A 22,472-nucleotide genomic window follows, 5' to 3' on the forward strand; every position below is an offset into this window, starting at 1 on the left:
AGAAGAAGAAGAAGAAGAAGAAGAAGATCAGATGAGAGATGCTGACATTGATTATTTTGTAATTACGATGTCAACTATTATTTTTTTGTCGAATTTGCTATTAACGGGTTGTTCTTGCTTCTTGATGGTTGCAGGAGAAGCATTTCCAACTTCTACCGTGGCAAATCAAAGTCCTTCACGAGCCTAGCAGATGCTGCTGCTTCCCCCATTAGAGAGCTTGCCAAACCAGAGAACCCTTATACCAGGAAACGCAAGAACCTGTTGGCTTGCAATAACTTTTGGGATAGGAACCGGGGTTCCCCTCTGAGAAGTAATGGTGGTGGGATATCAAAAAGACCATTACACTCCAGTCGAAGTACATTGGCTTTTGCAGTTGCCATGAGCAGTTCAGAAAGCAATTCAACCAGTGAGAATTCGAATTCAAACTCATCGTCTCCCACACGGTTTCCTCTCCCTCTGCATCCACAAGTTAAGCCAGCAATTGCTAATGCTTCCTTGTCACCTCCTCGACGAAACTTCTCTTCCTGGAGGTCATACTCCCTTGCTGATTTACAGTGCGCTGCTTCAACTAGCTCAGTCATCAGCAATAGAGACTAAGCACAGCGTACTAGCCCCACCTTGTGCTCCCCTCTCTCTCTCTCTCTCTCTCTGATGTTAAGCAATGTTGTTAGTCTTGAGTTGTCTGTAAATTGATGTCCTCAGACTCAATTGAAAATGCTGGAGTTTTTGGGCATTTTGGGTACATAATAAGGAGAAAATTTTGATAATTGGATAATATGAGTTCTCTGAGGCTGAGCTTCAGAGAGATTAGGCACTGAGGAGAAGTTTGTCAGGACTTCAATTCAAGATTCACTTCTGAAGTGTGAAATGTGTTATTATTAGGATTACTCTCTGCCTGTGTTCACTGGCCAAAGTTTATGGAATAGTTGTTAAATTGTCAGTCTCTTCTATGTTCCACTATTGTTCGTCATTTACTTAGGTTAACCTGCTTTTTAGATTGGATAATAAATGCTTAGTGTTTACCCATAAATGTGAAGATTAATAAGGTGAAACTGTGAGAATTTAATACTTAATTTTCCTTGATGGATGAATAATTTAGGACAACTTAAAAGAGATGGGCTGTCTTTCCTTTTCAGGAGGGGGAACGGATGGAGGAGGTGTAAGATGCTTGAAGATGATGATTCTATAATTCTGTTGATGTTGATGGATGGTGGAATAAGTTCCGAGTCTTTGGACCAACTCTATCAACTCAAAACTAGGGCTGTTTTTAGTTTGCATTCTTGAAATAGATTCTAAATCTAAAATGTATTATGAACAGGGTTTCAAGAATCGACGAATTGGGTTGGGAATCACCTGATTTAGAGCCAATTCTTGGATAAAATTATCAGAATCGTAGAATATTCTTTGAATATGCCGATTCTTTGGCCTTTTTGGACTGATTCAAATTGATTCTGATCGGAAGCAGATCGGTTATTAGTATACTACTATACTTCAAGAACGCAACGCATATTAACCATGACGACAAAAAAACTCAGTTTTATCTAAATTACCTTAGTGCATGTTTGAGGGAGTTTCCTTGTGGAATTCAGCTTCTATAGGTTAGAAGTACATAACACAACTCACTAACTCCCAATTCATTTTAAGCGATTGTTTTCTTCTTTTTTAATCAACAAAGTGGTGAAAAATCAATGGAATTTACCGCAAGATCCGAAAATTTATTGAATCAAAAATTTATTTGTTTTGAATAACCAAATCCGATTTCAATCTGACCTAATCCAAGCCAATTCCAGATGGTAGTAGATGAGACACCGATCACATCCCATTTGTCTGATTCCAGATTCTTAAACCATGCTTATTTAACCACATAAGCTAAAGAAGCGACAGGCAAGCATCGCCTCCACTCCCAATCTGATCTCTGCAAATCCCCCGCTTCTTGCCTGTCGTAAACCTTACCATTAGACCAGCCATGCACAAATTGGCCATCAGAACAAGCAACTTTATGGTCAAATGATACCAAGATCTTAATTCCCACAGCATATCGTTCTTAACTATTTAAGATTTTCTTTATAGAAAATAAAAAACTTCATTAATTAAGATAAAATAGAACATTAATGACAGGATTAACGATGTTAGCTGTTTAAGATTGGGGATAGCATCTTCACAACCTTGCCCATGGATTTCGTATCGTAGTGTCGGCCATTACTGACACTGATTCAACATCAATATGTATCGGCCAGTACGGTAAAATATATTCTTTTTACAAGTAGTGTTTTTTTTTGGTAGTGAAATCAGACTGATTCGGACCAATACAACTGACCCATGTCAATATCGGTGGCAAACAATACCGTGCATCTGAAACTCAGTAATTCCCAAGCAAAGATGGTAATGTTTAGAACAAGATAGATGAACAAATAAGAATCTGTTCAACAATATTTTGGATACCCATCTATGAACAGATTTGTAGCAAAAACCTGCTCGAGTAATGTTTTTAACATTGCTGAGCAAATAAAAATAATCTATCCAACAATATTATGGAAAGCCAGTCATGAACAGAATGTTAGCAATAACCTGCCTAATCAATTGTTGAAGCCACGCACCAAAGAAACCCATTGTCTTGTTGACTGCTCCCAGCCCCCTCCCACTGGCAGACAGCAATAAAGCAGCCAGAACAGATGCCCTGCTCTATGTCAATTTGTATAGCTCAGCCATGCCACTCCAAGGTAGCTACATGTTAGATGCTGTTTACAACCACAGACAGTCCAACCCAACATCAATGTAATGAATAAAATGCAAGTTGAACAGAAATATGACTTTTAATACCCAATGTGACTTCCAAGTTTCAGATGTGTTGGGGAACAACACAGGCCCCTGCCCCCATAGTTGGGGATAAAAAGCTGGGACAGATTGTTAAAATCATCTGATATGATGCTATTTTGGACATGCAATTTATACCAATTGATGTCAATAGTGTCCCTGTGCAATAAATGGCAAGTAAAATGGCAGATGCTTGACAGAGAAACAATGGAAATATAAGGCATTTCCAAAAGCGCATTCGGTGCATCTAGATTATGATGAGCCTGATGATATGAATTATATTTAATATGGAATAATCCAATAATAACCATTTTACACTGTAACCAATTGCTTGAATGTAAGGCAAGCATGGTGGCATTTTCATGGTATACATTGTGATCTACTCCACCGCTTACAACAATCACCTCCATTGGCTACTGAACCTCTCAAAGAGTTTGAAGGGATTGATTCTTCATAGTTGGCTTCTGTAAATTACCAACACAACTTGCATCAAGTTGGATTTGTAATCAAGCTGCTCTTCTAAATCAAATTCATAAAACCATTTACTCAGGATGCAAGAGCCTCAACCGTGCAGAAGGATAATCATGCAAGAATGACGGGAGTTCAACATCTGACGGATCTACCACAGGAATGGCCTTTGATATATCTTCAGTAGAGAATGGAATGCTGCAAATATGGAACAGGGTCAAGAGAACATAACAATAAATGAAATGCAAATCGAGCATTATCTTTCAAGAATACAGCATGCTGATCTTTAAGACAAGGTCTATCATTTGAGAACTCCAGAAAACCCAATAAATGTTTACACATGTTTCTTCTCAAACGACTTGTCATATTGAAATCCATGCCCAATGGGTAGACCAGGACGTTGTATTTCAGGACAGTTGTTTTAAGTTTAACCAAACTACAAACATGCCATCTTGCCAATGGATCCATCTCATGACATAACTCCAGAACTTCTACCAATCTTTTCGCTGTCACTTTTAATCATCCAAAAATACATCATCAATGATAGTATTTGGTATGACTTTGTAGCTCAGCTGCTAAGGACCCGCTTACCTGGCCCAGAGGTGCCCCTTTTTAGCCTACCCAAACAATTAAATCCTTGAAATATAGGATGGATCAGATGGTCATAATCTAATGAAGTTGACTGGTGCCAAAGTTCTTATATTAACCTGATCACAGAATTAATCACTGATAGGATAGATCAGAAGCCCATGACCATCCAATTGACTGGTCATAAAGATCACTTCTGTCTCCTGACTGCTCCATCAAGTATCATAAAATTGCTTAATTTAGAGATGGGCAAAGCACACGTAACTTCATCACCTTATTTGGACAAATTCATATAGGATGTGATCAAACAGTCAGACTGGTCCAATCTATATCATTCCCATCCAATTGAATGGTGCCCAAGAGTCTACAGTCCATTTTCCAAGAAAAAAATTTCAGCACAGCATTAGTCAGTTGAAATGATTGTTTGATCAACCATTCCAACATATAAAATCCAATTACTTTTTACTAGAGAATAGCCATAGCAAATCAAAATCACCTAGTTTCTATGAATATTGTCAATGCAAAGATATGAACACATTCTTCAGAAACTTTGCCAAGATTTCATTATGGGAGCTATAAATTTGCCAAGATTTTATTATGGAGCTAAAATGTTAGCAAAAATCGTCAGACCTGAGCGCCCCTAAAAATTGCAATCTAAGGAGTTCCTCTCCTTTTCTTTTATATTTGCCTCAACTTCCCAACAAGTCCAAGTAATATTCTTCATTGAGAAAAAGAGAAGAAAAAGGAAAAAATGGAAAGAAAGAAAGAAAGATCCATAGGCTGTTGCTGTATACCTTAGATCATCATCCAACAAGAATGAATTTGAATTAAAAGTCTGAGAATCCTTGTTTAGAATTTCCCTCATTTGCGCAACCACCTGCCAATTTTGTTTATCATTGTCAGAAGCAACAGGACAAAACAATAGCAGGCGTGGAAAGGCACAAATAATTTCACCTGCAACTTACCTCAGTTGACACACTCTGTGTGCCATATTTGTCGTCCCAATACATGGTACTAATTCTGTAAATTTGCCTTATTGTCAATGCCTGCCCAAGAAAGAAGAGACAAGATTGAAAAGGTAAATTAGTATTAAAACCTCATATAGAGTGGATACAAGGAAAGACCCGCAAAAAAGGAGCTTGCGGCCGAAAAGATCATACCGGACACAAATCTTGCCTGATCTCTTCTAGGGACTTCTTCCTTTTTTGATGTATCACCTGTAAAATTCCAAAATTTATTAGAAAAAAAAAAGAAGGGAGGGGGGGGGGAATAAAGGTCTGAAAAAATGTGTTTCTTGGTGATATTTGGTTTGTACCAGAAACCCAACAGCTTGTCTAATGTAATTTAGCTCATGCCAAGAGGTTCCTGCATACTACATTTGTTCATAAATTAGTCCCAGTAAATCCGACTCAGAAATAATATCCAGCAATTGCAGTGAAAGGGACAAAGTTGCTATTTATTTACCTCCTCTGTGGCTTTAGCTATCCATTGTTCAAGTTCTGCAAGACCAGATTTAACATATTCTCCATTTGAAAATGTGCAACATTCACGCCGCAATAGAAGACTGAGAGAGAGAGAGAGAGAGAGAGAGAGAGATCACCACACTATGAGAATCACAAAATAATTAGTTGGTCTGGCAGAAAATTTTAGCAGTTAGAAGTTGACCAAACTTACCTATTGAAAAGAGAGATATTGATGAAGGAAAAAACTTGGGTAATGAGCTTGCGAATGAAAAAGGAGGGAACCTAAGATAATATATTACCCTCAGTCAAAGAATGTGAAAGCAAGAAGACAACTTAAAGGTATAGAAACAATTTGTCTAGTACAAAAACTTCTCAGTTTACCCTAAGCATGAGATATACACTTTCAAGCTCCATCAACATGTAACACAAAACCCAAAAGGCATTGAATAATAGGGAGCGAAACACAGAATAATGCGGAGATCAACTCTCCAGATTACATTTGCTTCACTTTATCTTCTTCTCAAATTAATTCAGGAACAAAAAATTCACAGTGGAGCTCTTCCAATGTGTTAATGTGAAAGATGAAAAATATCAATATATAAGATCATCAATTTAGTTGAAAAGCAAGTACATGTCATGGACAATGTGTCATAGGTACAGAAAAGCTAAATATGATGCAGCACTCACATAATTTCCACGCAACCGGCTCATAAGAGAATCCAAGAATTTGATGATACTGTCCCAGTGACTGTTCACTGACTGTTGAGGAACAACCCCTGGTGATCTAGAGGATTTCCCTGTGTGCGACCGCACAACTTTGGGCGCCTTCCAAATGGCACATCAGAGAAGTCAAAAGCACATCAGTCTCAGATGACATTTAACCTATTTAGATGCATTAAACGTGAAAGAAAGAACCAACCCACCTGAATGCAGAATCCCAATAGTGGGGATATCTCTTTCTTCAAATTATCCCTAATCAAGCCAAAAATCTTTTCCACACAAGCAGTCAATTGCTGCTTAAATAGTAGAGCTGGATAACGCGCATCAACATGTGGAGCATTCTCCTCAAATCCAATATATTTCAAAGGTGATTTTAAACCCTGAATAGAAGTCCCAAATGAAATTACCAAACCTAAGAGATGCTTTTAAAGTACAAGAAATGAAACATTTAGAAGCCCCGAGGACGCAGAAGGGGGTGGGAGCTGTCTTGAACAAGAAATTAATAATAAAAGAAGTGAAGGGGTGGATTGGTAGAAGGTCGAGCAGGTCAGCCATACCAGACAACCGGAACAATGACATCCCATACAATACAGTTGTACATATATAAAACAGAAAAATTCATTTTTTCATGTGAACTGCTTGTTAGAGGATATTCACAATGGATAATCTTGTTCTGAGATGGATTTTGATTTCTTACCAACAAAGCCAATTCGCACTTATTTGCTATCCTAGCTAACCCTGTAAAGTATGAACTATGGAGTATCTCGATCTAGGCACTTAATACTATTAAACAGTGTTTACCTCCATTCCAGGGTATTCTAAGGATTTTATTACTGTTTTTGGGTAGTTATGTCTACTTCGCTTTGTTAGCATTGTTGTTCTGTAGTGTTTTTCTTCTTCCCCTTTTATAGGGTTTGCCTGTATTTTGGTGGTCTCGTCTAGGTTATTAGACAAGCCGTAAACTCTCTTGATTTCTCTTCTTTCTCCTCTCTTTCATATGTGCTGATCTCTCATATTTGATACTGTTACATACCCTGGAGGTTGAAAGTTGAAACAATCTACGAGAGCTTGATTTGACAAATTCAGCTCAATTGTTACGAAGTGTGGTATTTCCCAATGCTACTCTGATCACTTATCTTTGTTCGTCATTGAGATTCTAAGGTGGTGGTATTAGTTGTGAATGTCGTTGACATTATTGTATCAGTAATGACGCAACTGGTGTTGAAGAGGTCAAATTATTGTAATAACTATCCTTCTTATTCCTAGTAGGACTTGTAATAGGAATTCTATTGGAGGGAGGCCCCAATCTAATCGATTGGGACACCTTTGCTCCACAATTGTCTCTCTCTCTCTCTCTCTCTCTCTCTCTCTTCTATTCTCTTTACAACAACTAATCTCCTTTACTGGTGGGTATCATCAAACACCCACCAACTATGCCAAACTTCTGATGTGGGATCCATAGGCGTATCAACTGGTTTATATGCCACTATCAAACAAAAGATCCAACACATACTTCCCGTTGTGATAGATTGATCCCTTTCTTGCTACATGGAACTTCAATACCATGGAAAGAAGAAATTAGAACAAAATAGGAAACTATACTAATTGCTAACTTCTAACTGTATTCAGTCCTAATAGGACTAGGACAGTCATAATAGGACTAGGAAAACCCAATCCCACAGTCCTAATAGGACTAAGAAAACCCAAGGGAGAAGTCTGCGACTTGCACTAGACTCCTCCTTTCTCTCAATAGACTTCTAACAGTTGCAAAGCTTATTTATTTGTGACTAGACCTGATATTTCCCATGTTCTAGGTGTTATCATCCAGTTTATGCAGGCACATAAGAAAGTTCATTGGGAGGCAGCTTGTCGCATCCTAAGGTACCTAAAAGAGGCTCCAGGAAAGGGTCTCATTTAACATCCACATCAGAATGTTGATCTGGTCAGGTTTCCTGATGCTGATTAAGCAGGTGTTGATGGTGACAGAATGTCTATCACAGGTCATTGCACTTTTTTTTTTTTTTGGTGAAAATCTTGTCCCGTGGCGCAGCAAGAAGCAGAAAATTGTGACTAAATACAATGCTGAGGTTGAGTATAAATCTATGGGTCATACTGCAGCTGAATTGATGTGGTTGAAGTATCTTATTCAAGAGTTAGGTTTTTCAGTTGCTCAACCTATGAAGATGGTTTGTGATAATCAAGCCGCCATTTACATTGCCAGCAATCCAGTGTTTCACGAAAGGACCAAACATGTTGACGTTGACTACCATTTTGTGCGGGATATTGTTATGTAGAAGCTGATCGTTACTGGGTTCGAATCATTTGGTAACTAGTTGGCTGATGTATTTATCAAGTCTCTTTTTGGCCCTACATTCCAAAAGTGTTGTTCCAAGCTAGGCATGAGTGATTTATATGCTCCAGCTTCAGGGGTAGTGTTAACATAAAGTCTGGTCCTATAGGGTATCATTTGTACCCCTATTGGACCCTTTCACGTGTTATGATAAGTAGGCTTAAGTGTTATTCAAGATGTGTGAAAATCCTATTGTGAGAAGTCCTTGGTCATTAATTGTTTTATCAGCTAGTTTTCCTATGTAGTTACCGGTTTTTGAGTATATTTCCTGATTGGTCTACAATTATAATTCCTTTTCTTTTATAAATAAAACAAAGTCCAGCAATAGAACTCACATTCTGAGTCTATCGCTGGCTCAGTCTTCTCCTCTTCTTCCTCTCTTCTTTTCTCTGAGTGCTCTTCCATCCTGCCGGTTCTGTTTTATCTTGGAACTGGTTCATCTCAGGCTACAGAGGGAAAGGATTGCATTGATTTACTAAGCCAAAGAACAATCACAGCACTGGGTTGAATGGGAGGCCCAGAGGATATTGACTGGTTGTGTGGTACCAGAATTCAGAGATGTTTTGGGGTTTGGGATAGATAGTGGATAGTTTTATGAATAAGGGATCACTGTGGCTGTCAGATTTCATAAAGAATAAGGGATTTTTCTTTTTAATTTCTTGGTACGTAGAAATTCTAGTTGTAGACTGCTTGCAACTGTACGGCATACTGAGGATACAAGTTACTACTTTTCCTATAATTAATACAAGTTTTTACCTTTTCAAAAAGTAAAAGAAGAAAACCAAAATATATTTCCATGGATTATATTTTTCAATGTCTGTTTTTTCGCTCAGATATTTTTCTTGCCCGATAGATGAAGACAACCAAAAAACCACATGATAGAATCGAAATGTGCACAGATCCTCACAATTTGGCCAGAACATCTCTAATGAAAACTAAGCCACAGAACTCACTTGTGCCATCCTTGCAATATGGCCAGAACGTTGAGAAGACGGTGTGAGAAAACCATTGGACCGTAAATTCTTTTGCAGCAAGCATAGAAGCGTTGAGGCATTGGACAACCAATAAGGCAAGATGGCGCTCCCATCCTCCACCTGGAACATTTATAAGCAATGGTATTTAGAAAGGTATCAATACATTTACCCTAAGGGGTCTGCCATTAAGATATGATTGTGATCACAATAATGAAGTTTCTACTAGGATAGCCACAACACAATAAAGGACATCAGCCAAGTATTCACAATAAACTTTGCATCAACAAAGGAGGTTTAAGTAAAGTCGTTAATAAACAGGAACAAGTACAAACGCAAGGAATAGCAAATCATCACCATTCTGATAAGAAAAAAAAAAAAAAAAACTAAACAAAATTGAATGAGGCTACGAAGATGAAACCTTGAGAGCTTCATTGATTCCCTCAATTATATGGTCAAAAATAGCAGTCCTCTCAGACTCAAATGCACGCGATTGAAGGAGACATTTATATATAATGCAAGCTGCGACTGGTTTACCATCCTTGAATCCCAAATCTTCTTTAATACACCTTAATAGAAAGTCAAGATCCTCCTACACAACAACCTCATTCCTCAGGTCCAAGAAACTCAATGGTAAACAGCATGAAGATATAGGGAAGGGAAGAAGAATGTAATTGCTTCAGAGAATAATTCATTCACTTTCTGTCTCTGAACACCTTTGCAATTGACATAGTGAAACACAATGAAACCAGACATCTTGTTTAAAATCAACAACTGAAACCTGATGCTTGTCAGCAGTCATTTTTGATCGACGTGATTCTGAGAGGCTGTGTGGAATAGGCAGCATAAGTTTCGTAGGGGTAGGTGACTCCTACATCAAGATGTAGTACAAAGATAAGCAATCACGGTTGCAGATCACAAATATTCAATGACTGACATAAAAGAAAAGTAACTTACAAATAAAGAATTTCGGCCCGTGGTGGGAAGCATAAGCGCTCCAGAATACTTCTGATTCATCAAAAACATAAGCATTTTGATTCTTTCATTATATAACAGGGTTCTTCAGAAAGAGAACAAATTATAAGAATAGATTGCATCTGATGGGAGAAAAAAGACTAAAATGCTCTAACAGCACTATTATCACACACACATTTTTAAAAAGCTTTTGACCACAACTGATTTCATTCATTATGTTACCTCTGGGAATGGCTTGGCAAACCCAGGATGGTTGCTCATAGGAGTTGTGCTTAATGCCTTTTGTCTTAGAACTTTATTCTCGTCCTCAAAAGTTGAGAGCTTCTCCTCCAAACTGGTTTTTACAGAAAACATGCATTAATAAAAAGGATTATTAGGGTAAGAAGGAAAACAGTGAAGTACCAAAACGGCGACGAAGGTAACAATATACTCAAAAAAGCGACAGAAAATCAGTAAATATCAACAAATAGGCAAGCCAAAAAAAAAACATATCATGATTTGAAAATAAAAGACATTAGAACAAAGATATATTTCTTTTTGGAGAAGCAATCATTAGTAGGTATCCTAATGACAAAGGACCTTTGCAAATTCTGCTGGAGCTGATAATACTTCTCTTCTACATCCCGCAGTTTCTCCATGGTACCGATACTATCTTTTCGAGCTTTGGCAAGTTCAATCTCCATCTCCGCATTCGTCTTTTCCAAGGATTCCAGTGAACTCTAAACAAAACGCATAGAACCAAGTAAGAAGAAAGTGAACATAATTCTAGAAAGGGTGCAAGAAACATCAGGGACCTCTTGAGAAGATATTTCGTGCTGGAGTGACACTGAAGGATGATTTAGATAAAATCATTGGCTCAATTGTTCTCTTTATATTCAACCACTAGTTGAAATTCAATAAGTAGGGACAGATTCCTAATATTACAGCAAAAAACGTAAAAAAGGATGATCAAGACTGTCAGACAACAAGCTGGACTTGGATACAAACAAAATAATGAGATAGAAATAGGAGGGTGTAACACCCAAATAAAGCAAGTATATTGAGTATACTGACAAAGTGGTCACACTTGCTTTGATACTTTTTATAGTTGTTCGGTATTCCAAATATCTACACCATATCGCTAAATTCATTGAAGTTTCAGATTTTCATTTACTTCTACCACCAATATTTTGTGTCACAGGCTAAAGCAGTAACTAGAGTTGCAAAAAAAAAATATATATATATATATATATATGAGGAAAGATCCATTGCCATGCTTTAGTAGTTGACACAGCACTGTAATTAATAAGAAATCAAAGAATCTGCTGCATTAGGGACACTTCAATGGACGAACTTGTTATGTCACACTTCATACAAAGATAAATTATATTTGGTTAACAAAAAAGTGGGGTTAAGTTCAGACTTACCCATTCAACAAATTATCTGAGACATGTAGGAAATAAATTAAAATTACATAGGCAGAAATAAAGCATAAGAAAGACAAAGGCTAAAGGTTTTTGAACTTACGTAGTGTAAATTATTACAGGTACTCCAGCAAAGTCAAGTTTTTTCTATGAGGAAGATCATATTATAAAATTTGCCCAAACCAAAAAGCTCGTGGCAAAGGGATACAAACCACTAATGATGCATTTGAAATTACTGCAAAATTTTCTTAATATAATTAACTTGAAACAACTGGTCAACTAGTTTGTCCAATATGTTACATCACTTGTATTAGTTTTCCATCCATGAACCTCCTGGAGTGGAGATTTTATTGAAGAAAAAAAAAAGCACAGGGGGTTTCTATCCAAACAAAATCAGTCAATGATGTGTCTATAAAATCTATATCTACTCACTTTAAATCTGTAGTATTTTCAAGTACCTAAATCAATTCAATGCATGTTGGTTCCATCCCAAAATCATTACAAGTCAACCCAACTCAGCCTTACCCCAACTAAATGGGGAGGCTAAATGAATCTTCTTTCTCCAGTCAGCTCTATATCCCAATATCAGTAGAGGGACCAAATTAATCCCACAACACCAGAAAATTCCATTGAATAGGAAAGTGAAAAAGGTTTTACACCATAAATGCGATAAGAACTCTTCCTCACATATTCCATAGAAAATTGATTTTTCGAATCAAATTTGGAAAGCACAAGAACCAGCATAAATTTCTAGCAATATCAATAGCATAACTTGCCACAAAAAATAATAATAATAAAGAAATAATAAAGGATATTGTATTTATCAAGGACAAGCAAGCTTGACACAACTCAGACCTTCAAAACGACATTCTCCTTGCTCAGCTTTTCCATTCCAACAAGTCTGCTCTCCAAAGCTGATTTTTCTTGTCTTGATAATTCCAACTGACTTTGAAGCAATGTGTTCTTGTTGCACTCATTAGTGGTAACGGACTTCGCTGTATCCAACTCCAAATTCAATGATTCAATTGTTTTTTGAAGCTTTGAAAGTTCTGTCAATTTGGCCTCTTCACTAGATACCTACACTCCAGAAAGTATCACCATAGGCAACTTATACATGTGTACAAAGCACTAATCTATGGCATAAAAGTAAAACATGAACAGACATAAACACCAAAATAAAAACAATTTAAGAAGTACAAATCACATAGTAGCCTTCACTTGGTTTGGCATAGTGGAGAAAACAATCGCAGCAAAGCAGCTGCAAGAAGGCTAGATAAGTACTTTGACCACAATGAAGTTTAGGTTCTATAGAGGAAACCAAACAAAAACCTATGGGAGGGCACATGGGAGCATCTTCTGTGCACGGCCCCGGGAGGAGAGAAAGGTCTTTTTGCACCCGCCTGTGTCTGGGCATAGGCAACAGTGGCATGGTTCTTTCTCCCTTATTTTCTTTTTCATTTTCAAATCACTGGATTACTTGCAACACTTTCATAAATCTATTTTCCAAAAGAATAATACTAAACAAATGAGTTAAAGAACAAAAAGTGAAAAAATATGGAAATATAACTCAATAGACCATAATACCCCCAGCAAATAGTAACTTCAGACAAGTATAACAATATTTGATGTCCAGAAAGTATCAGAAAGGGATTCACGTAAATAACTGTTTGAGACCTTGATAATATTTATCCATTGCATTTCTGGTAGAGTAAAGTGGATTCAAACTGGTTTAACCCTACAAGATTCAAAGCCAAAGCCTCTTTCCTGACATCTACTCATCACACTTTACAATGCTTATGTTAAGTTTGATACGGATGATCTACCAAATTTGACATGCGTAATTTCCCAAGAAAATCTCTTGTTTACTTGACCACTCATTCTTTCACTGCCCCTTCATGTTTTCTTCTAAACCCCATCACAGAAAACAAATGAATAGCAACTGGACAATAGTAAAACTCGAATTTTCTTCAGGAACTAAATAGATAGTACGAAGAACCTATAATAGAGAATGTGTATGGGCTACCCATAATTTCAAACCAACAATTTAGACCGGCCACCAACATTTAGAAAGGCAAAGGGATAAAGAAACAGGAGGGAAAAAAGCAAGACTTGCAAAGACACCCATAGAATTTAGTTTTCCGGGACATTTATCAAACACATTGTCAAAACATTTTTGCACCTTCCATGAAACTAAAAAATATTCACGAAATGAAACTATACCCGTAATCTTTTTTCTAGATGCAATCGCCATGTAAGATCTTCCAATTGCTTCTCAAGCTTATTCTTTGCTAAGCGCAATGCACCAGCTTCATTCGCCTCCTATAAACATTGACCAAATAAATTTTGGTGCATCAAACATTTTGTCAAAAGAAATAAATGCTGTATAGATGCAATCATAATTCATACTTCAAAAGGCTAACCAATGATTTCATTTATGCGAAAAGGATATGGAACCCTTTAGGAGATATAAAGTGACAGTATATACTCCACATCCCCCCACACCCCAAAAAAAAATTCGAAAATATAATAAGAAGAACAACAAGACTGTCAGGCTTACTTAACTAAGCATAAGGGACCAGCTTCATTTTCCCACTCTTAAAAAGGGGAAATTACAAAAGCCACCCCTAATATTTCAAAAGAAGTACAAACTACCAAATTAACACTTCCTCTGAAAGCAAGAGAGGAGAAAAGCAACAGTAAAGCTAATAGAAGTAGTTAACCAGCAAAGAATGAAAGCAATAGCCTAGGGCAGCATCAGAGCATTGATTTGAGTTGAAACTTAACATAAGCTTCTCGTCGTTCTCTAAGATCTCCTTCTAAATTACTGTTCTTTGCAAATCTACCAACTTGTGAAACAAACAAAGTGTTTAAAAAAAATTTTAAATCTATTTAATCTTTTAAACCAGAAATATCTTGTAGCCGAAAAGGAATAAAACATTGGGAAGCAAAAAAGATCTTAGTTAATGGGAAAAGGAGCTCCATCCAGCCCGCACAGTTTCCTCTCGAATTTCCTCAACTCTCGCCCTCCCCGCCCCCTATAGTACGAACCATGATCCCCCCCTCCGCTTATGGTTTCAATTTGTAGATTCCTCCCCAAGCAGCTGCATAGAGTTTAATACCAAATTAGGCTCTCCCCATCTGCTAAGAGAGCCCCAGAGCGAGTCTTCAATCAAACTTCTGCTCAATACCACTGGAGGACAGAAAGGAAGACCATCTGGACAAATAAGTTCAAAAAGCAGGTGGGTTGGCAAAAAAAGCATTGAGAACAGGTATTTGGGATAAATGTAAAAGAGGAAGGGTATTTTCTCCAATTAAATGCATTCAAGTTAAATAAAGATATCTTTGGATTTTTTATTTTTTATTTTTGGAAATTTTGATTTCCTAGGCATTGTTGATCAGCACTCACCTATGGTAGGAGGAATCTAATGTTAAGTTTCCTACAAACGAGGGAAATGTTTATGATTAACTAATTGGGAATATCAGTATAGCTTATGGAACTATAGGGGTGGCTTTTGTAACTTCCGATTGAAAAATAATTGGATGATTCTGTTACAATACTACTATAGCTTATGGAACTATGGGGTGGTTTTTGTAACTTCCACTTGAAAAATGATTAGATAATTCTGTTACAATACTAGTATCTTATGGAACTATAGGGGTGGTTTTGGAACTTCGACTTGAAAAGTAATTAGATGATTTTGTTCCATTGTAATAGTCAGCACAAACTGAATTAGGAAAATGCATTTCTGGGAGGGAACAGGAAACAGAAATAAACCTTAGGAACAAAAAATACATATGAGCAAGCCACAAGAAAATAAAACAAATAATCAAACACAAATGAAACTTCAATAAGACAAAAAATTGACAGATTTAACGCCTTTATGGATCTTACAGTCCCCAAGATTTCAAATAATTGAGAAGAGATGAAGGATGAGCAATAATTTTTGTAGCCACAATCAAAGAAAAAGGGGAAAAGAAAAAAAAGAGACAAAACACAAAATGAAGATAGTTGAGAAAAGCTTATTGCTCTTAGAATTCAAAGCCTTCCTCGCACTACCAAACCTCAAAAGTCAAAAACAAGGGATGACATCATCATAACTGCAGACAAAACTAAACTAAATGAAGTACTAGCTAAAACCACCTCGTACCAAGAGCAAATTAAAACAAATCCTAATTTGCAACAGTATTGGAAACTATAGATGATGAAAAAGGAAACCATTGAACAGCATGGAACAATACATCTTTTCTTCTTGTTATTTTGATTTATAATTTCTGAGCAGTCCAAGCATACCATGTACCAAAGAAGTTGAGTACTCCAGTTTATTTGAGAAAAAAAATGACAAAACAGGCTTCTGCCATTTACGAAAAGTAAAGCCAACATCTAATTAAATGTTTAGCATAGAAACATTGACTCCATTCTTACCAGTTTTAGCCTTCGAAGCTCTCTTTTTGCCAGTTTTTGCCTCCAGAGACATTGCACCTTTATGATAGAATTTTGATGACATCGGAAAGAAGAGCGTGCCTTACACATCCTCCATTGGGCCTATGTACCAGTCAGAAAAAAAATAAAACATAAAAACACAACAATCAGTAGAATCTGTGCCAGTTAAGAAAACAAACAAGATATTCAAGTCAAATGCCACATCCTACACAAGCACCACCTTAATGTTTAAGTGGAGCTTTCACTTATGTGGTTAAAAATACAGATAAGCATAATAATTCCAACAGGACTCAGGTTCTTGCCTAAAAAGGGATACAAAAACAACCATGTAAGAGAAATGGATATATTTTAATGTGTTATAAGTTATTACAATTTTTATTGGCCCAGTGGCTGTTATTCAAACCAACCATTCATTAATCAGCTAGCACAATCCACCAAAATAGGGGGAAAGGTTTAATCCACCGAAGTTTGGGGTCAAAAAGATTGCAGAGGACAGTGGAAACCACAGACAAAACAGATGTCTAGCAATTATAGAAAAAATAAATGGCAGCACAGGAGAAATACCTTTACTCATTCCTAAATAAGATTACCTGGATAAATAAAGCAGCTCTATGTTCCCGTCTGTGAAGAAACTTCCAACGGGTTAATGAACCTTGGATGCTGGATTGCAAGAGAACAGCAGCTGAATAAAGTCTCAAATATGCACGGCGGGAAAGCCACCTGCGAGCATTCTTTTCTATTGAAAGAGCAGCTGCTGCTTCACGTTTAATGGAAAACACATGTCGATCAAGGCAACCTAGCAAAAACAAGGAATCTCTCAAATATTGAAAAAATATAGAAAGACCGAGCTAAAAAAATAAATCAAGGGTTGTCATCAGCGGCCACCCATCTAATTAGTCACACAAACTCTGTCGGGTGAGAAGGCGAGGGGCCAATTACTGATCACATCGCCCCCTCAAGGGTAAAAGAGATCATCCCACTAGTCAACAAATATTGCATATGAAAACGGATTAGGTATGGATACAGAAATGGGCAGCTCTGGAAAGGCAAACTCCTTTCATATGCCAGCCGTCTTACCTTGATCAGATCGGTTCTTCAGTCCATGTATTTGTATTGGTCTGGTACCTTTGTCCTCCCTGCTTCGGTGATTAAGACTTATGAGGGTCTCTTGTGTTCCTTCCTTTGGAAAGGTTCTCATTTTTCCAAATTCCTCAGGCCTCTCAGCTAGAAGAAGGCATGCCTTCCCAAAACTGAAGATGAGTTAGGGATTATGAGAATTCAGGATGCTAATTCAATTGGTATCCTCAAGCTTATCTGGAAAATTGTGTCCAAACACAAAAGTAGTATCTGAGTTAACTGGACTCATTTTGGCCTGCTTAAACATAACTCTCTTTGGACGGCCGCCTCTATCTCAGACTCTTCCTGGATTTGGAGAAAGATTCTCAAGCTTAGGCCCATTGCCCTCGCTGCCATTTCCTTCTCCATTGGAAATGGACAGTCTACTTCCCTTTGGAAGGGATCCTTGGCACCCTTCAGGTATCTTGTCTCAATTATTAAACCCCCAGATTCACATACTCCACCAGTCTCCCTATTAATGCAAGAGTCTCCTCTATCCTTTCTCCTATTGGATGGTCCCCCCCCCCTCTTTTATCCCTCCGCTTTCTGATCTTTGGTCCTCCCTTCCCTCCATCCCCCCTGGTTATAGAGGTAGGGATGACAAATGCATCTGGCTCCCATCCTCTAATGGGATCTTCTCCTCTGCCTCTACTTGGACATTTGTTCACAGCCCCTCCCCATCTGTCCCCTAGCACAAGTTGGTCTGGTTCAAAGGACATATTCTTCGGCATAGCTTCACCCTATGGCGATGCATGTCCAACTGCCTTCCCACCCAATCCTTCCTCATTCACTGTCAAATCCCAACCAATCCTTCCTGCTTCCTCTGCCCCTCAGGTATTGAGGATACCCCTCACCTCTTCTTCTCTTGCCCATTCTCCTCTATTGTCTGGATAAATATCATTTCCAAATGCTGCCCATCTAGTAGAATTATTCTCCCCTTTAACCGAGAATGGGTTTGGTAGATATGACGTTCTCGAGTTCCTCCATTTGTGATACTGTTAGAAAACTGGCTTTCCATGCCACTATAAACCATCTTTGGATGGAACATAACATCTGTAGATGGACTACCAAATCCCGTTCTCAAGATAAGATTTGAAAAGCTATCTACTTTGATATTACTTCCAAAGCCCAAGCCCTCCATGGCCGCCACCCCCGCCCGGTCCCCATCTCCCCAAAAACACTCCCTCATCATTAACTCTTGGATCCTTCAGGTTGACCTCAACCAACCCTCTTGATGGTGCTGGCCTACCCCCCTCTCTCTGTTGGTTTTGTTGATTGTATTTGTTTGATTTGGCTATTTTAGCTCCCTTGGGTTGGCTTCTCTTTATTGGCTTAAGCTTCCCTTCCCCCCTTCTCCCTTGTATATTATCTTTTTTTCTCCTTGGTAATGAATTATTTCTTCATCCAAAAAATAAAAAATAAAAATTCAGAAAGCCAGGGGTTGGTGCAAGGGGTTTTAGGTATGTGCTGTTATGTGTGTTTGTGTGTGTGGGCCTGCACGTGTGAGGGTGGTGTCTTATGTTGATATACATTGTTGTAGTCCTTACCTAACAGGAATTATAACCAAGACTGTCATACGAGCATCAATACTTAAATATTTTGCAAATTACAAACGCAGTAGTGATTTGGTATTCTGCTAGAAAGGAGAAAGAAAACCAGTTCACATGGGTTGGGTTGGTCTGGCTCAATTCTGAACCATTTCTCTGTTTTAGGCCCGCATGCTTACTGTTCATGACAGATTATATTTGGATTTTATTTCCTTATTTTTATTATTTAATTATTATATCATAATAGTTGGCTGGATTACGTTCCTATAAATCCAGTTTTGTTTAGGTCAGTCTGATTTTAGTTAGCTTCCTTCTTAATTTGTTTCTATTCTCAAGTAGTTTCTATTTTCAGTTTTATGGTCAGTTTAGGAATACTCCAGAATATGCGATTGGGAGATTGGGGCAATCTTTGCTTCTATTTTTATTTTCTGCTTTGAGTCTTTATAAGTTACATAGGCCTATGGCCAAACTCAATGATTGATATAATGGAATGAGTTGAGGATTAATTTAAGCGAGGTTGGTGCCTCTCTCTCTCTTCTCTCCCTTCTCTCGTATCACATCTTTCTTCTAAAGCACTATTCGCAGTCCTGAAACAGCCCTTACCTTACCTTCTCTTTCTCTACTGTTATTCTCTCTTTTAAGCCCACCACAAGCAAATCCTTTTGATCTCCATTACAATATGTTCTCATGACTTATAAATGATACCCAATCAATACTAGTTTTCAAATAAAAGTGCAACTATTGCACTATTGAGAAATGTAGACCCATTAAAGAGTTAATCAACATATTTACTAAAGCATCACTAAGGCTTAGGGCACCACATGCATTTATCCGAGTTGCCTCTAACAACTATTATGGGTTCAGGTCGCACGTATAACCTTTCAGGCCTTGAGCACGTGAAGCAAAAAAAAAAAAAAAAAAAATAATGAATCAAGAATGTTGAAACACCACAGTGGACCAATCCCAGACACATATTGCTACTCCCTGAATAAAAGAAAAAACGTGCACACCCCACCGGTAAAGCATGCATAAAAGTCATGACACTACCAAAGGCTTTGCTATTCCAGCAACAGAGATCAAATTGAATGTTTGCATTCTGCAGATCCTGAATTACCAATCAATGTAGTATATGTTGAAGTGTGAAGAGGCCTAGTTCTGTTATTGATCCAGACAATCAATCAATACTGTTTATGATTCAACAGAAGAGATTCAGAAAACGCATGAAGTAATATTTCAAAGGTTTTGATGTGGCGAAGCGGCCTAGGTGCATCTGATTTAGTACTCATGAACAAGAGGACAATTTCTCTCCAAGTGAACGAGACTCAAGTACGGTAGAGAAGAGGATATTTGCAGGGATGGAACAGATTTTGGCATGCACAAGAAGGTGATCAATATGGATCAGTTTGGTGATGATGTCACAAGTCAGATCGAAAGCAAGTCATGAAATAGGTTGGTTAAATCTTGAGGAAAGGTTGACAACTAAATTGCTGAACAACAATACATCCTAATGAGGTCTATCTCTATTGGTCAAAGATCTGTTTGTGTAGTGCTGTATGCGCATGGGAAGGTCGGAGAGCAAAGGAACAATGTGGAAAGGGGATTAAATAGGGTCATAACTATCATATTGATCTCAGTACTGTTAACAGGGAACCAGGCCCAAGGCTCAAGATTCTGGTTTCCAAAGGGAATTCAGCCTGGTCAAAACCGAGAAATATCCACCAAACTAGCCGAATGGCACCAAAATATGGTCCATTTCAGTACAAGAAAATCGAAACATTGAAGACCCTCAATTCGCATGCCATATCGTTTCAACCAATGTTGAAACTGAAGTGGCCGAAATTTAGACATTACGGTGAAATTTTCAAACAATGACCATAGCTGTATGGATTTACTTCTGGCTCTTGTCACTTGTTCATACTTTCGGATTTTGAGAGTTTTTTTGGGCAGTAACGTAGCTTTGCCTTCTCTATAAGGGACTCTCGTAACTTTGTATAGGCACAATATTGAAATCAGTAGTATTAGGTGAGGGTATTTCCGTCATCTTATGATTATTTTGTAAATTTACTTCAGATTTCTCAGGGCTTAACAGACTTAGAGGTAATTAACTTGTCAAGAAACAACCTTTTGGCTTCTTAGGAAAGCTACATTTTCACTTTTTTGCGCAAATAAGTACTTTGCTTCTTAAGGAAGCAACCTCTGCTTCTGGAGCAAGCAACTGCACTGTAATATAATGATGTAAACTCCCCTCAAAGGGCAGTTATGGAACAAAGAAAAAGTTGGTGTTTAATGAGAGTTTTTCAAATGAACCATGGGGCTTGCATCCCTATGTATCCCCCCCCCCCCAAAAAAAGCCTTATATTATCTCTTCCTTGTTACCTTCTCCTTTTCTCATTCTCCATCTCTTAAGAGTTACTGTTCATGAGTACTATTCACAACACAAAAATAACAACTCTCTCTTTCTTTTATCAATAACACTCTTCTACATTCTCCCTTCTTGATCTGCTTGGGCAATGCTGTGTTAATTGCTTTACTCAGAATGTTTATGGAGAGAGAAAGGTAAGGGAAATGAGAAGTAGAAGAAAGAAACTTCATTCCCAATATCATTTTGGTTGCACATGAGAAGACCTCCTCGACTTTCGATCGCCAGTAGAGTCCCACCTTTTCTTGCTAAAGGACTGGTTTTCTTTTATGTGGAAACTAGGAAGACAACCATACACTCATCTTAAATTTTTTAAAATTTTTGGACGTGGCTGTTCGTTACCACTTTGCCTAAAAGCTCAAACTGTTAGGAAAGTGCAACATAAACGTATACATCAATACCCCTCAGCACGTGCAGACTTCTAGATACAGGCATTGCAAATGACATTCACTAACGCAGAAACACTTCACGTGGCACTGAGGGGAAGAAGTGTCGGGATACCCCGTTGCACTTCCCAGGATTCGAACACTCGATCTCCATGCACTGATACCATGTTTGTAACCAGTTGACCAAAAGCTCAAACTGTCACATAAGGGCAACAACAGCTTTCCCTTTCCAATCTTCCCAGGAAAGCAACCAATTGCAGTGTAAGTTTCTTTTGTAACAAATCTAGTTTCTTCTCCTCCATCAGATCAGTTTTTCATCTTCTTCTCGTTTCATCCTTTTCATCTTCTTTTCGTTTCATCCTTTTCATATCTCAGATATATCTTCTTAATATTTTTCCTTCTTCTTCCTCCATCTCCTCAAAGAGTTACTGTTTACTGGCAGTGTCCACATACCCTTAACAGTAACCGATTTCTTATTGCTTTGCTAATTTATCCTCCTTAACAGTCTCAATCATCACTAACACACTCCCCATCATCTTCCCTTGTCGTTCAGCCCTAGAATCGGAAATCCTAAGCTGTCCTACATCAACTGTTTGCACAGAACAATACCTCCAAGGTCTTATTTCTCGTTTATTATTTGGCCAACAATACCCCAGATTAATAATGTTAAGAGGGCTGTCAGTCTTTTATCTTTCTTTTAATCTAGTAAGGTTTTGGACAAGTAAGCCCCTATTATTAGAATTGAAGTTTATTGCAATTCAAGTTATAATAGGGCTGCTAGGATTATATATATATATATATATATATCCCT

General features: G+C 37.8%; 2 protein-coding genes across 3 annotated transcripts in view; one reads left to right on the plus strand and one right to left on the minus strand.

The window, feature by feature from the left end:
* Window positions 1-940, plus strand: part of LOC122071830 (myb-like protein AA) — a 2,345-nt gene extending 1,405 nt beyond the window's left edge. The window contains exon 2 of the mRNA XM_042636253.1: window positions 135-940. Within this exon, the coding sequence (XP_042492187.1) occupies window positions 135-597 (463 nt within the window). The 3' untranslated portion in view covers window positions 598-940. The remainder of the gene's footprint in view (window positions 1-134) is intronic.
* A 2,126-nt stretch (window positions 941-3,066) lies between these two features.
* Window positions 3,067-22,472, minus strand: part of LOC122066489 (myosin-15) — a 48,912-nt gene continuing 29,506 nt past the window's right edge. The window contains exons 20-38 of one of the 2 annotated variants that reach the window (XM_042630314.1): window positions 16,784-16,989; window positions 16,176-16,295; window positions 13,973-14,071; window positions 12,608-12,829; window positions 10,929-11,068; window positions 10,572-10,683; window positions 10,332-10,379; window positions 10,156-10,245; window positions 9,796-9,966; window positions 9,357-9,497; window positions 6,257-6,433; window positions 6,021-6,158; window positions 5,545-5,615; window positions 5,335-5,434; window positions 5,186-5,242; window positions 5,031-5,087; window positions 4,836-4,916; window positions 4,665-4,747; window positions 3,067-3,480 (exon numbers count right to left, since the gene is read on the minus strand). In XM_042630314.1, coding sequence (XP_042486248.1) covers window positions 3,357-3,480; window positions 4,665-4,747; window positions 4,836-4,916; window positions 5,031-5,087; window positions 5,186-5,242; window positions 5,335-5,434; window positions 5,545-5,615; window positions 6,021-6,158; window positions 6,257-6,433; window positions 9,357-9,497; window positions 9,796-9,966; window positions 10,156-10,245; window positions 10,332-10,379; window positions 10,572-10,683; window positions 10,929-11,068; window positions 12,608-12,829; window positions 13,973-14,071; window positions 16,176-16,295; window positions 16,784-16,989 — 2,237 coding nt within the window. In that variant the 3' untranslated portion in view covers window positions 3,067-3,356. Of the gene's footprint in view, window positions 3,481-4,664; window positions 4,748-4,835; window positions 4,917-5,030; window positions 5,088-5,185; window positions 5,243-5,334; window positions 5,435-5,544; window positions 5,616-6,020; window positions 6,159-6,256; window positions 6,434-9,356; window positions 9,498-9,795; window positions 9,967-10,155; window positions 10,246-10,331; window positions 10,383-10,571; window positions 10,684-10,928; window positions 11,069-12,607; window positions 12,830-13,972; window positions 14,072-16,175; window positions 16,296-16,783; window positions 16,990-22,472 lie in introns of both variants that reach the window. The other variant, XM_042630305.1, reaches the window with a different exon arrangement.

The sequence above is a fragment of the Macadamia integrifolia genome, chromosome 2 (assembly GCF_013358625.1).
Source record: "Macadamia integrifolia cultivar HAES 741 chromosome 2, SCU_Mint_v3, whole genome shotgun sequence".
Taxonomy (NCBI): domain Eukaryota; kingdom Viridiplantae; phylum Streptophyta; class Magnoliopsida; order Proteales; family Proteaceae; genus Macadamia; species Macadamia integrifolia.